General features: G+C 35.6%; 1 protein-coding gene across 1 annotated transcript; it reads right to left on the reverse strand.

The window, feature by feature from the left end:
* Positions 1-6,022: 6,022 nt before the first annotated feature.
* On the reverse strand, positions 6,023-13,020 carry LOC132045424 (histone acetyltransferase type B catalytic subunit). Its single transcript, XM_059436004.1, has 10 exons — positions 12,866-13,020; positions 12,753-12,794; positions 10,214-10,323; positions 8,783-8,851; positions 8,392-8,430; positions 8,068-8,144; positions 7,844-7,943; positions 7,190-7,265; positions 6,956-7,116; positions 6,023-6,870 (listed from the first exon to the last, which is right to left on the reverse strand). Exons 1-10 carry the CDS (start codon positions 12,939-12,941, stop codon positions 6,223-6,225), a joined length of 1,398 nt encoding a protein of 465 aa, XP_059291987.1. The 5' UTR covers positions 12,942-13,020; the 3' UTR covers positions 6,023-6,222.
* Positions 13,021-16,924: the final 3,904 nt, after the last annotated feature.

Consider the following 16,924-nt stretch of genomic DNA (forward strand, 5'->3'; position numbering starts at 1 on the left):
TATAACTTCTAGCACGAGCTCCGTTTAAGCTCCATAATATATATGGTTGGAAAGATATTTCAAAGGCTACGAACTTTCATGTTTTTGAGTTTTCTCAAATTCCTAACGTCACTACCAAAAGCGGCCATAAGTACAACTATCTCGGACTTTGACGAATTTAAAGGCCTTAAGAACTTCACTTTTTGGTTTGACTTCAAACATCGTTTATCACCGAATGGATTCATATAGCTAAAATATGATCTTTATACTAGTTTCATACGTTCACATCTAACTCGGATTTACGGGATATTACCGATATGGTTTAGTATGAAAGTACGAGGTGTTACACCCACCCCACACCACCCACCCCCACTCCCCACCACCAACCCCTACGCCACACCACCCACCCTCACTCCCCACTACCCCCACTTCCCACTAACAAACCTACCCCCACTCCTCACTAACCCCACCATCAAACCGTACCCCACACCCCCACTCCAACTCCTCACTCCTCACTACCCCCCATCTCCCACTAACAACCCAACCCCAACTCCGTCAACCCCACCACCAATCCCACCCCCCTACCTCCCACCCTCACCCACCCCCCCTTCACACCACCCATCACGACTACAAAACATCTCCACCATTATTAGTGAGCATAAATATTTCATTTTTTTTTATCAAATAATTTTTTTTAAAATTAAATTTGTATTTATTTTCTACTATTTAGTTACTTTTTAATTTGAATTGTATATTTATTATGTTTAAATAAATACATTATGCATATTCAGATATTGAAAAACAAACAGTCTTAATCATTCAGTGTTCAGACCTAGAGACAACATCTTAATGATTCAGATGTGCATTCAGATTCAGACTTCTTAATCTTAATGAAAACAAATGAGGCCTTAAGCCATTTCCACGCCCCATTAACAAAATATTAATTTCTAGACAAAAATAAATAATTTGATCAAAGGGAAAAAGGATCAAATTTAAGTTTGGGATTAAATTTGCCCTCACAATTAGGATACTTGATAAATTTACCCTTATATGGATGAAAGTTTGACTTGAACTCCACAAAGACAAAAAAATTAGCCACGTCAGATCCACGTAAGCACCCAACTGCAATTATTTTAACTCGTAACCTGTAACCCATTTTTCCATCCCATAAACTCATACAACCCTAATTCATTTCATTTTAAAAAGAGAGGGAATCACCCCATTTGGGTCTTCTTAATGCACAAACCAGTATCCCACCCGTTTCCTCATCCCATAATGCACAAACCAGTATCCCACCAGCAAAAAAGGTAAATTTGAAGGTAAGACCCATATAATTCAACAAAAGAGGTACAACAGCTCCAAAACCAAAGAAACTCTTGACACTTAAAAGAGCAGCTTAACCCGATTTTTAGTGCAAACATGGCATGATGCAGAGGTACTATCATTATATAGCATTGTGCAATGCGGATTATAAGATGTTGGATCATCACTTAATAATACAGCCATATTAAGTGATACTGGTTTGTGCATTAAGAAGACCCAAATGGGGTGATTCCCTCTCTTTTTAAAATAAAATGAATTAGGGTTGTATGATTTTATGGGATGAGAAAACGGGTTACGGGTTAAAATAATTGGAGTTGGAGCTTACGTGGATAATTTTTTGTGTTGTGGAGTCCAAGTCAAACTTCCATCCATATAAGGGCAAATTTATCAAGTATCCTAACGACGAGGGCAAATTTGATCCCAAACATTGACGGAGGGCAAATTTAAATTATAAACCATACTTTAAGGGTAAATTTGACCCTTTTCCCTTGATTAATCTGCCCCTAATTAAATAGGTCTTGAGATTTGGTCACTTAATACTTAATAGGGCCAAATCTGAAAAGGATAAGATTAATTCTTTCTTGATTTGATAGGTGGAGCTTCTTTTGACAAAAAAAAAAAAGACTAAGTAGACACTCTTTTTTAACCGGAGGGAGTATAAAATATAACGCTATTTTTTCTTATTTATAAAATATAACAACAAATTTACAAAATATAACATCTCATCTATCGTTTTTTTTTTTTAAAAAAAATTTAATAATTTTTTTAAGTGTGGGGAGGTTGAATGGTGCTGCAATGTTCCACCGAGAACTTTGGATACTTTATCCATTGGGTTTTATGGGTTTAGTGATAGTGAATGAATGGTTCAATAAACCGGGTTCGGACCCGTCACTGTTAGACCTTTCACTATTTTAAAATCGGAAAAGGCTCAAATATGCCATCGAACTATTAGAAATGGCTCATTTATGCCACTCGTCAATAGTTTGGCTCAGTTATGTGATCGAACTATCAGAAATGGCTCATCCATGCCATTTTTCTATAAAGTCGGTTTTACAAACCAGATATGACACTTGGTCACAAATTAGAGGTCTACGTCATTTAATTAAACCAACACAAATTAAATCCTAAATTAAACTAAAACCCAACCCATAAATTTGTGCTGGTTTAATTAAACGACGTGGACTTCTAATTGGAGGCCAAGTGTCATATCTGATATTATAAAACCTGCGTTAATGAAAAATGGCATGGATGAGCCATTTTTGATAGTTCAATGGCATAATTGAGCCAAACTATTGACGAGTGGCATGAATGAGCCATTTCCGATAGTTTAATGGAAATGGCATATCTGAGCCATTTCCGTTTCAAAATTACGTTTGTTCAATTGTTGCAAATTTTGTTTGGATAGAGCATAACTTTTTATACCATCTTCATTCATCTATCTTATATAAAGATAAATATATAATTGTTATTGGAAAAAAAAATCTTATATAAATTATTCGGACGTTTTGTTGGGTGAATCATAACTTGGTACTAAGGGTGTACAAAGTAAACCGATAAATCGCACCAAACCGAGTCAAACCGAGAAAAAAACCCGATTAGTGGTTTGGTTTGATTTGGTTTGGTGTTAAAAAAAAAACCCGATCATAATTGGTTTGGTTTGGTTTTAGCTAAAAAAAGTCAAACCGAACCAAACCAACCCGACATTACATGCATTCAATTTTTAAAATATTTTATACATAAAAATATTTATTTGTAATGTAATTTATAAATATTTCTTAATTTTTTCGTAGTTTTTTTTATCTATTATCATATTATTCAAGCTTGAACTTAGAATTTTGAATGTCAATAAGTTTTATATCTTATGGATGTTAGTAACTCATATAAAGTCTACCAAAACCAACTCAACACTAATACTAACAAAAGAAATTCAATTTACCACTAGGAATGAAAATAATGTTGGATATCTATTCTTTAGTTTTGTATAATTGGTTTAGAGAGTGAAAATACATAACTTAAGTTTTTTTTCTTGTCATGTAATTAATACTTATTAGCCGTACTTATTTTAGCATGACTTAGTATTTTTAGATTATGGTCATTTTCTTTATGGCTTATTAATTAGCAATATTTATTTTAACGATTTTATTATCTTTTGTTGAATATTTTATTACAATGTCATCACTCTTCTCGCATTTTGTGTTATTTTCTTATGAAACATCTTAATTATATAGTTGTATCTTATTAGGACTAAAGAAATATTTGAAGTAAAAGTTATATATTTTGTATCAAGACTATTAAAAAAAAAACCCGAAAAACCGAGAAAACCGAATAACCCGAGAAAATCAGAGGTTGAAAAACCCGAATTTTATTGGTTTGGTTTGGTGTATAAATTAAAAAACCCGATGCAATTGGTTTGGTTTGGTGTTTAAAAAAACCGAACCAACCCGGTCCATGTACACCCCTACTTGGTACTATCTTCATCTCCTTTTTACTTTTCATGTTAAATTACTCATAAATTTGTTGAATGAATAAATCGTGTGCGTGTTGTTTAATTGTCTATATCTTACAGACATAACTTGGTACTATCTAATTAAATTGTCCATAACTCTTATCAGATAGATAAAATTTTTGTCTATTATTCTAAATTTTATCTCTTTTCTGAATATAACTCGGTTAGTTAATGAATTTGAGTTGAAACACATTCCAGCTTATTTTGTTTTCGGTAGGCTCAACGAAATTATTCTGCTTTACGTCTACCAAGAGCACTTGGTAAGCGTAAGCTTATTTACATTTTTTTCTTTACACTGTGCCAATTTTGAACTTCTATGTCAATCAACAAAAACCCTTTTGCATCTTCATAACTTCTCATAACTGCGATAAATAGGCAATATCTATAAGACGTATTCAAAGTGTAGAAGTGTGCAAATGTGAAGCCCAATAAATTTAAAATAGATTTGAATGAATTTCGTGTTTATAGATATGAGATTAAGTTAATCTTGAATTGTGTACGGAGCCATATGAGGGAGATAATATGTATGGCATATTTTGGAAGAGGGTTGAATGGTGCAAACTGCAAAGATAGAAGTTGGAGACATTAAAGAGAAGAGACGTCTCATAATGTCCAATCCTGCACTCAAATAGAATAAAGCAATTGCTATGATATGTTCGAAAAGTACCTAGGTCGGGATTCACAAGGAGAAAATACGAGGTAGTTAAATTTAACTCTAGATACTAATGCTTTACACAACACCAATTATCTTTTTAAAAATAATTTTCATTAACCAATAACTTGAAAAATTAATTCAATGAACACTAAGCAATTTTACATAACGATCTAATTCAAATAGGGAAAAGTCTAGGTTTGTTCACCATCTCTATGTGCTAAATTAATGTGATGCGCATAATTTATTGTAACAATCCAATACCTTATTTTGATTATTTACGTCTCAATTTATATTTGTTCCGCCGCAGGGCCTGCCAAGTGGCACGGTGCACCAAGCTATATTTTGGTCAATCTGGATCAGTTTTGGACTAGAAGTGATATTTCAGACCAAGGTCAATTCTATATAGTATAAAACATCTTGAACATGTTTTTAGATATTTTGATAGGCGCAGATCACAAAGAGAGCTAGAGCATCACGGAGCACAAATTAGCACAATTTATTTCTTCTTTCTTCTATTTTTGTAGTTGAATTTGCAGTTGAATGATTTGCACAGATGTGCTCTAAATTATCGGGTGTAAACATAATTAATACTTAAAATTATATGTAGAATAGATATAATATATATTAGGATACTTTGCCAGATGAAATAGCAAAATAAATTATATGTAGAATAGATATAATATATATTAGGATACTTTGCCAAATGAAATAGCAAAATAGCACCCAAAATAATTAAGAAAACATTTTTGACCATCTATTTGAGATTCAAGAAGGTAACTAGTTAATTAAAAATGTGGAGGGCAAAATTGAGTGTGTGCTAATTAAAACCAAATTTAAATCACTTACCCAAAATTTGAAGGTGAAATCCCTTTTGAATCGCACTAGTCAATGGTGAATTAGCTCAAAATCCCAAAATCTGTCAAATCCATACTCCTAGTTACCTTCTTCACGACCACGAAGTGACACTCGCGATGGTGAAGAGCAGTCCAGCAATCCTCCTTCACGGATGCTACCACATCCCACCTGATCGCAATGCCCTAGTACCTTAACGATCGCGACCTAGTGCTTCGAGATTCGTGAAGCACTGCAGCTGCACCAAAAGAAAAGAACAAAAAATTGCACTGTCCAACTGTGATTTTCTTGCCCAAAACTCACTCGAACCCCTCACAGATCAACCCAAATCATCCCAACTAGTTATAAAACACTATATGAACTTAGCCAATCGGGGAACGGTTGCATTTATAGAGGGGAGACCCTTCCAATTCATTCACAAGCTGAGAGACGTTTTAATACCAACAGTTTGGAGGCACACCCTTGCATTGTGGGAAATTTTATTTTACTTCAGAATTCAACAATAATGACCAAAGAAGAATTGACTCTCATTATACTGAGGTCAAAAAGCTTTTGATCAGTTTCTCTTTTTTGTCCAGTAAATACTGAGGTAAATTAATTGTAGTTCGGCCGAAGGTGCTATAATTCGAATTTCTTTCCAGTTGCTTCATTTGGCACATATCTGTTAAGTACTCTAAACTACAAGATAAATTAATCAGTAAAAGCGATTGAGGGATAATGCGAAACGTTGCCTCACATCAAATCGTTCACACGGTTAAGCAAACAAGTCTCAAACATAATTGAAGACTAAACTAATTGAACCCAAGTACAGCTCATTTCATGTACAGCCACTCCTTTAAAATTCCAAAACTTCTGTATCATCGTCTATGGAATATGCATTTGTTAGGATGTGAAATACCAGCTGTCTTTATCTTCGTTGCCGATGAACAGAAACCTTCTCTGCAATCAACTTGATCTGGTTCATTCGTTCATCCACCAGTTTCTGCAGCTGCTCCTCCACATTACTTTGATAATCAGCCTTCTCTATGCTACTAGATTCACCATTTTGCGATTTGAACATCACAAATGACATCTGCTGATCATATTCAGTTGGTACATCAATCACCTGCTTCCCGTCACCCTCTGAATCTTTCCCTAAAACTTCAGCCTTTACTCGGTGCGAAACAATTGCCCTGTATGTCTCCATATATTTGTTAATTGGGTCCAAGCGAAGATAGATAAGAATCTCCCAACATTGCTCAAACTGCTTCTTGTTGATTTTCAAAGTTTTCCTCACATCTTCAACAGCCCTCAATGGTGGAGCATACTTGCACATGTAGCTTTTTTTCGAAGGATTTTCCTGCTTTAAACGCGACACAACTGATTCTAGGGATTGCTGGATTGGGTCAAATACAAGCAAACACTCGACGTCAATGCACGACCGAACATGTTGAAGAGAATCCTCGGGCTCTTCAATAGTCAGGTCATACACATTTTCAGATATTGCAACCCTGTTCAGCACCTCAAGAAGAAAATGACCATAACCTCTACGTTGGTAAGGAGGCATAACTAGTATCTGCCAAAATCCAAATAAGTTACAAGTTAGAAAAAGCTATATTAAAAAATAAATGTGTTCTAATGCCTAGCTGTCAATTATTAACCTGCCCAAGCCGCAAGCGTGTACTTTCAGGATAACGATGGAAACGATAGACAGCTGCAAAACCAAGCAACCTTGAAAGGCTATCCTCCTGGGCATCTTTCCTTTCCTGGACTAGAAGATAGATTTCCCATCTAGGATCTAGGATGTCAATAGGGTTGCTACCTGGTTATAAATACCAGTATAAGTTTTGAAGCTAGCCAGAGATATTATCTAAGAAAAAGCATACAACAATTACCATCTACTAATAGTAGTACAAGTGGCACCAATCTGCTATAAAGGTGTCCTACAGGCGTGCCAACAATCCGGAATACCTGGAGCAATTCCGAGAAGGATAATCAATCCTCAGCTTATTTGTCAAAAAATACACACAGGCATAATGCATTTCAATACAACATACTCAGATTCCGCATGCAAAAGAAAGTGGTCATTCAAATGTTTTGAGAGAGCAGATGACAGACGCGCACACAAACATCAGAAAAGCATAAATCTTCTTTTGGAAATGCTACGATTTTCCAATCAGGAAGGAGTAGCTTCTTATACCATTTTATATCCAAATAGTAGAAAGAAGTCCCCTAATATAAATGCTTCAAAAAAAATGTTCCATGAAGGTCTAGAAGATATCTTGCACCATATTAGACCATATTCCAAACTAATAGAAGATATCTTGCACCATATTCCAAACTAACGCATTGGATTAGCAGCTTAGTGTAGCTGCTTTAGTACTAGTTTATCCCAAGCTCTTAATAATATCAAAAAAAAAAAAAAAAAAAATAAAGCAGGATATAATGCAAAACATGCACCAAAGCATAATGCAACAGTAATAAAAAAGATATTACTGTTGTCATGCCTATCCTAATATGTCAAGAAAAGGGATAGAGAAGGCACCTACCTCTACATCTGAAGGCTCTGATTTCAAAACACAATTAGATTCAGGGCTAGAGCCATTTGAAACTTTGTGCCGCAGTGCTTCAGCATTTGAGACAACAGACCTGTGTGCGAGCACAACTTATGATCTAAATATATGCTAGAAATTGGTAGGACAAAATATTATTCCTCGTGGATGGTAAGAAGAATCAACATGAAAAAATAGGTACAAGAAAGTTATGGACGAACCGGACATAATGGCGTTCAGTTGAAAATGTTTGCAGGAAGGCATCTTTTTCATCAACAAGACTCTCAGCAAAAATATTCTGCTAGAAACATCACAATCAAAATCTATCTTGATAAACATACACTAACGGGTCGTTTGGTTCAAATGCAAATTATCCTGGGATTAACAGGATAGATAATCTCATGATTGTGGTATGAGATTTATCTTGGTTTTAGGTAATACCCTCAACCAAACACAAAATAGATATCCACCAATCTTATACCAGGATAACCCACTTAATCCCTCCAACCAAACAGCCCCTAAGAGAAAATCCATATAGTCATTACCTGAAGGGCAGACTTTAGGTTTGTGATCCCTCTGCCTCCCTAGTAATCCAAAAAAAGAAATTCATATTTAAGTTAGAAGAAACAAGTCCAGCAAATCCCGAGAGTTAAAACTTTTGGAGAGATTGAATTTTGGCTCTTTTCAGGCTGCAAAGATCCACTTGTAATGAGATATATTCAGAAAGTCTGAAATAACTCACAAAGAAACTCAACCATTAAAAGATCATGTAAGTTTGAACGATAAGAGCAGAAGCAATAGAAGAGTGAAACAACAGATATTTGATTACAAAAATGCAAAAGCTTTGTTCAGCATCACTAGAATGTAGTTCACTCATTTATACTTGAGAAAATTGAATGGTAGGAGCAAAAACAAGAAGCAGAAAAGAATACTTACATCTGATGAGCTTTCGAAAGAAATATCAGCATAAGCTTGAAAGGATATCAAGCTAACCCAAATAGTGATCTGCAAAATGGAAGACATGACATAAACTAAAAGAACAGTCAATACAAGTAAGAGCATTATCAAACCTAAGTAGCAATGATACATTCTTTCATTTTCCTATCTTTCCTTATCGAGGTGGACAGGGAGCAGCATTATCTGACTGCGTATGCTGGGTGACTCCAAGTTTATGACATTTATTCGAGATCACTACTGGCGTATCCACTATATATATTTTGGTCCACTAAATTGTACCCTTGTTGAATTAGAAATGTGGAGAGACACCGAACAGAAGATTCTGGCAAGATGCGCAAACCCGTATCTCGATAAGCACCAACCAGAGAGGACAATGCATTCTAGAACTTGGAAGTTCCTGAGTTCCTCCGAGTTCCAGAACATGTAGGAGGTAGCAAGATGATAGGAAATGTACTTTGGAAGGACTCAGCAGAAATTCAATAATCATCCATCCATCGCACTTAGCTACCCTGCAGCCCATCTCAGAATCTCACAAACCTTCGACCCCACACCCTAAAACTCTTTCCTCTCTCCTCACAAATATTACATTCCTCCCCTTCTTTTTTTCCAGATAAAGACTGCAGTCCTCCCTTAAACCGTGTGACCTCACCATTAACCTCATAGACCAATATTTCTAAGCCATCACGAGACGTGTAAGCAGTGTTATCAAAAGTGAAAAGATCAAAATAGCTCTGTGGGTCAGCTGGGGCTTTAAGCGCAAAGCGCAAATAAATCGTGGGCTTTAATGAAAAAAGGCGCAACGGTGCAAAAATAAAAATATATATATGTTTAGCCCAAGACTAATAATAATAAGCATGAATAACAAATATATGGACAAACAAATTGTAAAAACATAACGATAAAGTGAAATATCAATTATCTAGTGTCATCTCTTCAAGAGAGGCTCATTGGCAAGGAAAAGTATGTCTTGGAGCATTGATGATGACACTGAAGCGCACATAAAGCGAGGCGAAGCGCTCAACGTGTTTTGAGCTTCGCTTCAGGGCTTAAGCGCGCTTTAAGCGCACCTTTGACAACACTGCATTTAAGAGAGAGAATATAGAAGGGTACGTCAGGAAGTTTGTGGCACAGAAGTAGCCACTAAAGATAGCAGTGTCTAGTTACTATCAAGTCCAATACCAACACTACTTAGACATAAACACAAATGCAGTCACATCATATCTTTTTTTGTTGAAAAACCTTGACACTCATGTCAAAAGAACACTCAAGTCACTGTGCATGACAATATTCTCCATTATTTTCTTGCTCTGATGGTTCTTCTTTTAGGTGCATATAAAAGAAAAATTAAAGAATAAATGAAACCAATTGAACTACTCAGCTACAAATATCACTTATGTGAAAGAGGGCTACCTTCAGACCCTGATACCCAAAAATTCTGCCATCGTCTTCAAAAAAGTGATTCAAGTCAACTGGTTCAAGACAGAAACTGTTTGGGGAGTCCACATCCTCTTCACTAGAAACTAAGAACAAGAAAAAAAAATACGTGTTATGGGACCAGTAATAAAGAGAATCAGGTTTCCAAGGGCAAACAAAGACAAATCATGCCAAAAGAAACTATATTGTCAAACATTGCTTAAAACAATGTGTAGGTCCAAGTTAATCTAATGATGGCTACAGAGAAACCATGCATTAGGACGTACATTATTTATTGTTTAGCATGCCTCTATAAGAAAAATGAGAGACATCCAGTTAATTGAAGAAGACACTTTGGGTGTGTTTGTTAAGAAGGAAAATGTTTTCCATGGAAAATGCTTTCCTAGAAAATGTTTTCTTGGAAAACCGAAGAAAACACTATTCCAAAAGCATTTATATGTAAGTAGTTTTTGGGGTGGGAAGTGGGGGTTCAGGGTTGGGTGGTCAAGGGTCCAAGTTGGGGGGCGTTGGGTGGGTGGAGAGGAGACAATGAACTTGAAAGCTAAGTTACTCGGACTCGGGTGCGGGTGTCCGAAATGGGTGCGGATCTAGAGGTCGGATCCTTCATGATCTAAATTCTAAGATTCGGGGATACAGATCCAGGTATGGATACGGGTGCGAGGATTCGGCTAAAAATAATTGAAATATCTAAAAATAGAACTATAAAACCTAAATTATGAGATATTATGTGGAAAACATGAGGAGAAAATATTGATCAAGAGGGAATCCCGAAGGAGATAAAAGGAAAAGGAAAGACATAGAAATTTCAATATACAAGGTATTCCATTTTCTTTAAGTCCGTCTCACTTTTTGTTTTGATTATAAAAATCATTGGATCGTCCTAATTTCTCCTTTGATTTTGGTCAAAGTACCCAAAAAACCGACCGATCGGGTACGATCCCACACCCACACCCATACCCATGTCGTGTCGACACGGGTGCGGCACCGAAAGTGAAGAGTCCGAGTAACTTAGCTTGAAAGTCACTTATGGAACTTGTTTTCCCTACTTCCATTAGTAGAAGTCATTTTTCTCATTTTCAAGGAACTTGTTTCCCTAAAGACAATGTTTTCCAATACATTTTGACCAACCAAACATGGGAAAATTGGAGAAAAAAAATTGAATTCTTTTTCCCTCTACAGCAAACACCCTCTAGGTCCCAAGTAGAAATCCATGCCTGCAAAACCAGTACCCTCTTCCTTCCACATGTTTAACAATGGAGCAAGGCAGAGTCAAAGCTTAAGCAAATGAAAATCTAGATCAGGCATAGCACCTCTATTTAGATTGAACTGCAATAATCTCACCCATAGATATGACTTCGGGAAAACACACAAAGAACGTGTTTGGAAACCACGGTGTATTTACTAGGTCGTGTAATTAATATCCTAGTCATTACACAGCTAGGAACTAATTACACAACATAGTAATTACAGAAACCTACTTGTTTGTTATAGTGTAATTACAGTGTAATTCCCAGCATCATGTTAGGTTTAACTTCTATTTAGATGAAAAAGTAAATAAACTTCAATTATTGACAAATATATGTGTATATAAGAAATATTATTTATTATTAGGTATTTAAAATACATATCTTTTAAAAATATACTTCATAATTATAAATTGATATCATCATAGAGAGTAATCGGTATATTCCAATTCATGCGAATATAATATGAAAATCATGATCTATTTTATTTTTTTGTATAAACAAAAGAAGATTGATGAGTTGAGAAAGTATTTTTCTATAACAAATATTTATACTAATGAATGGAAAAAAAAAAGTTTATTTGAAGAACATGAGTATGTGTTTTAAACAAGTGCTCCTAACATATTTGAAGTGGAGGGAGAAAGAGTGTAAAAGAATAATATATTTGAAAAATCTCCTTGTAATTACACACCTCCTATTGAGAACTGAAGAGTGTAATTGCTTCCCTCATGTAACAAAGAGTCCAAAACTTTGTAATTTAAACCCAAATGCAGTTACAAGGTGACTTTCCAAACAGGCTCTAAATCCCCTACCTATTTTATCCTAAATGTTACCGTACACTACATAGAGGCCTTAGTATAGTGACTCTTAAAGGACCTTTCTTTTGACAATTACTCCTGACTTGACACACCCTTTAATGAGCCAAAAATAGAATGACACTTTTACCATATCACCCCTAATTATTACTAAGGCATCTAATGGTTTAAATCAATCAAACATTAAAAGTTGAAATTTCCAACTCAATAATTAATAATAAGGGTAAAGTTAGACTCTTGGTTTTCCAAACTCAAGTAAAAATGGACAGAGGGAGTAAAAAAGAAGAAGAAAAAAGGAATAAACTAAATAATGAAGAAAATCACACTATTAAATAGCTGAGGATAATGGTGAGTGTATTTGACATTACAGGAAGCTAAAACGATACTAGTCTGAAAACACAGACAAACAATTGAGTAGTATTGTTTGTTAGAAAGAAGTAGTAGTAAAAGTCAAACCTATGTAAATAGTAATGCAGTCATTAGCTTCAATTCCAGCATCTGCAGAAAGAAAAGTGAATGATGAGAGAAAGCGTTGACGAAATGAACTCCATTATAAGCACTCCACTCACCAGTCTTAGCGAACCCGACCCGGCGGCGCTTTTTGGGTTCGGTGATTGGATCGGAGGAATGGTGCTTCGTCCCCATAACTGCGCTCCTTAGGGTTTTGCTCCCAAGCGGGAAATGTTCTTGGGGCGGGAAACAAAGATGCTGCGCATATATATATATATCAATTCCTCATACTCTTTTTTATGCTTAACAAAAATAATTCCTCATAGTAGGACTGAGAGGGAACACTACCTCTTTGTTTTACTCCCTCAGTCTCATAATAAATGTCACTTTACTTAAAAAATATTTATCTCATAATAAATATTACTTTAGTAAATCAAGATATAAATTAATTAGTTTTTTTCAATTCTACCCTTAGACAAAAAATGACAAGTTAAAGTAACATCTAAATGATGATTGAAAAAGTCACATAGTAAATTCGTATTGTTGGATTCTCAATATCAAAAGGTTTATTATTTGTGCATGCTCTAATCAAGAGAAATAAGTAATTTATTTTATTATATAAGGGTAATTTAATAAACTTCACATTTCATTATTGATTTGCGTGTTTTTTACTAAGGTGACACTTATTATGGGATGGAGAGAGTATCTTACTAGATTAGTGTATAACAACAAACACTTATGGCCAGCTCAACAAGATGGGGGCGTAAAACCAAACTTCACAGAGAGACGCTAATCTTTTTAAAAAAAAGGAAAGATTGTTATATATATTTTTATTTAAAATCTACTTGTCTAGATTTATTAGATTTGAAGTAATTAACTACTGTTTTATAATCAATTTGTTATAACAAACCCTTGTCAATTGATAATATAGCTATAAAGGGCTCCTTTTTGGGATTTAATTAGTTCTTCTAGGGGTTTAAAGAGGATAGTGTGTATGCAGACTTTACTCTTCCTTGGAAGGTAGAGAGGTTATTTCTATAGACCCTTGGAGCAAGAAAAAACATATTAAAACAATACGGAATTAGAATATTTAATAATAACAATAGCAAAAACAGGGAATTAGAACTCAATCACACACACACACTCATGCACGCCCGCCCGCCCGCATACACGCATCGCACACACACACAATGGGGCCCCCAAAAAGTTAGGGCCCCAAGCCATTACTTTAACTGTCTTATGGTTGAGACGGCCCTGCAAACACTATATAGAAAAAAAAATTGGACTTAGATACGAACTTCGTCGTTAATCCATCCCTAAATTGCTATACTTTTGTCACAACCCAACCCCATGGGCCATGACTAGTGCCCAAGCTGGACACTCGTATATGTACCTGTTAGATATAGTCGAACTGAAACTAAGGACAATATGGAAGCTGAAACTAAGGACAATATGGAAGCTTGCAAAAACAAGACGTTATCTCAGAACGTCATATATCATAATAACCTGTCTCCTGAAGAGTCATAGCTAATCAAGCATAGCATAATACGCAAGCCGACAAGGCTGCCACTACGTACGGGAACATCCCAAAACAAATCATATTGACACAGCTGAATAACGCTTATATATAACCCACACATATGTCTACAGACCTCTAAGAGTATCAATAGCGAAATATGACGGGACAGGGCCCCGCCGTACCCCTGGATAAACATAAATCTACATCAAAAGATCTGTACCAAAATAGTCTAGGCTCCGGAACAATGGAGCTCTCCAAGATAGCTGAGTAGAAGTCCTAAGTTGGAGGATCACCAAATCGAGTATATGTACCTGCGGGCATGAAACGCAGACCCCTGAAGAAAGGGGGTCAGTACGGGATATATAAAGCATGAAATATAATAAAGAGGATCGTAATCGAAATAGAGATTACAGGAGACAAGTATGACAATCAAGAAATCACCGTACCCGTGCCTTATGAAATAAAATCATGCATAGCTATATCATATACCATATCCGGCCCATTATGGACTCGTGAATAAGTCGTATACATGTATACCATGCCCGACCCATCCCCGGGACCCGTGCCATCATCACATCATCATATCATCATCATCATATATATATATATATATATATATATATATATATATATATACCGTACCCGGCCCTCTAGTGAGGGACTCGTGAACAATGCAAAGTTGAAACCGTGCACGAAAACATACCCTACGGACTCGGTGAAAGATGTATTAACAGCATGCACGAGCAGAGTAGTGAGCAACCATATGCAAACTAAATCATCATCTGAGACTCAATAGAATAAGTATAATGAACTAACACTTGAGTATCAACAACAACAGTCATGTCAAGTACCCTTGGAATGTCAATATGGATTATATCAAATGGAACCTCAGGAATCATAGACACGTATCAAGATAATATGAAATAGCTTGTGGAAGTCAAGGACATTAGCCATCCTAGTGTCTCTAAGAATAGGAGCTTATGCATTCGTCATCGGTTTATTTCATATAGATCATGCCAAATGAAAGAAAGGATAGCTTTACATACCTTTATCGCTTATCCGTGATACAATACGTATACGCTGCCCGAAGTGTCTCAACCTATATTAAGACGTTAAGAACTCATAGTTAAGCTACAGAAAGGTTCAAAACGTATTTCAACGTTAGTAGCTTATTTCTAGAAAATTGGGCAAAGATTTCTCCTATATTGTTCATTTCCCTTTCATTCAAGCCAACTATAAAATGACCAAGTACGCCCAAGTTAACACCAACAACCACACGACCAAGTTACTATATCTTAACTAGCCAAAACGAGATTCAAGAATACCCCGAGACAGCCCACACATTACAACATTCGATAATGATCAACATAACGACTACGACATATCCAAATTACTTCTAATAATCTATAGCCACACACTTCATCGAAATGACCTTATAATAGTCCAACAATTACAACAACACAATGCATAATCTTACTACACCTAGTCCTCCAATTTAATAAGAACAACAACACAACCAGAACTAGATCCTTCTCGAATACAATACAACTATAACCTTTACTATCATATCCCTTCACTTCATCATATAGTCAATGACAACAATAACGACAACATTAATCGAAATTAATCCACCATTTTTATATTATAACAGCCCCAACACGGCCCAACGGAACCTTAACATTAACATATACAATACCTTCACTTTTAACACATAATCCATAACAATAATAACAACAACAACAATCAACCCAATCTAATTTAAACAGCTCCAATTCTGTCCATTTCAACGCCAACACTAATCATGCAATTTTCTTATTTCCAATTCCACTTAATACAAATTAATCTCTCCATTACAACATCATTAACTCCAATTTCATGACAAAAGAAGAAATCTTACCTCAAATTTAATTAGGACAAATCCTACAATAACTGCACCATTTGCACCACTTCATCTTCTTCAATTTGAATCCTAATGTCACGCCTTTTGAAGTGTTAGAACACCTTTGGAAGTTTTAATTTAATTTTTTCTTCAAAGCCCGCCTGGCCGTGAGCCGCCATGGCCGGTGCTCTCGAGTTTCCTTTCAATGAAATGTTATTTTTGGTGAAGATGAAATGTGCATGATTAGTCACCAACTCAAATATATATGTAACTAGCCCTTAGGACACGTGCCCCACTAGCATATCTTCCATGATCAGATTTTTTTTTAATAATTATGTTTGGTGGGGCCCACTTACTAATCTAATTAGGCTAATTAGTCCTTAATTAATCACAAATCCCCAATTAACAATCTAATCATGGTTAATTAATCCCGAATCTCCACTAATATTTCTATACTAATTGAAATTTATAAGCAATTCGTGCACTAATTAAAATCGGGGATTAAAAGTCCTTGGACTTATGTCTATTATTAGCTTACGAATAATTCATCGTACAAAAATACGGGATATAACATCCTTCCCCCCTTTAGAACATTCGTCCTCGAATGTTAAACTAGTCCCATAAGGTCTTACAAAAATTTCGGGGGAGTCTCTTTTATTGCTATAACATGTAGTCTCATCTACCAATCAATATAGTTAAGCGAGGAATTTAAATTACATGCAGGCATAGGGAACAAGTAAGGATACTTATTATTCATCTCATCTTCGGCTTCCCAGGTCA

The sequence above is a fragment of the Lycium ferocissimum genome, unplaced genomic scaffold, assembly GCF_029784015.1.
Source record: "Lycium ferocissimum isolate CSIRO_LF1 unplaced genomic scaffold, AGI_CSIRO_Lferr_CH_V1 ctg6629, whole genome shotgun sequence".
Classification (NCBI taxonomy): domain Eukaryota; kingdom Viridiplantae; phylum Streptophyta; class Magnoliopsida; order Solanales; family Solanaceae; genus Lycium; species Lycium ferocissimum.

What these genes read in the sequence shown, in the direction of transcription:
- LOC132045424 (XM_059436004.1), bottom strand. Translation starts at nt 12,941, where the DNA reads ATGGGGACGAAGCACCATTCCTCCGATCCAATCACCGAACCCAAAAAG. An exon ending in GGTCGGGTTCGCTAAGACTG is followed by an intron (nt 12,795 to 12,865) that starts GTGAGTGGAGTG and finishes TTCTTTCTGCAG; the next exon opens with ATGCTGGAATTGAAGCTAAT. An exon ending in TTGGGTATCAGGGTCTGAAG is followed by an intron (nt 8,852 to 10,213) that starts GTAGCCCTCTTT and finishes TCCATTTTGCAG; the next exon opens with ATCACTATTTGGGTTAGCTT.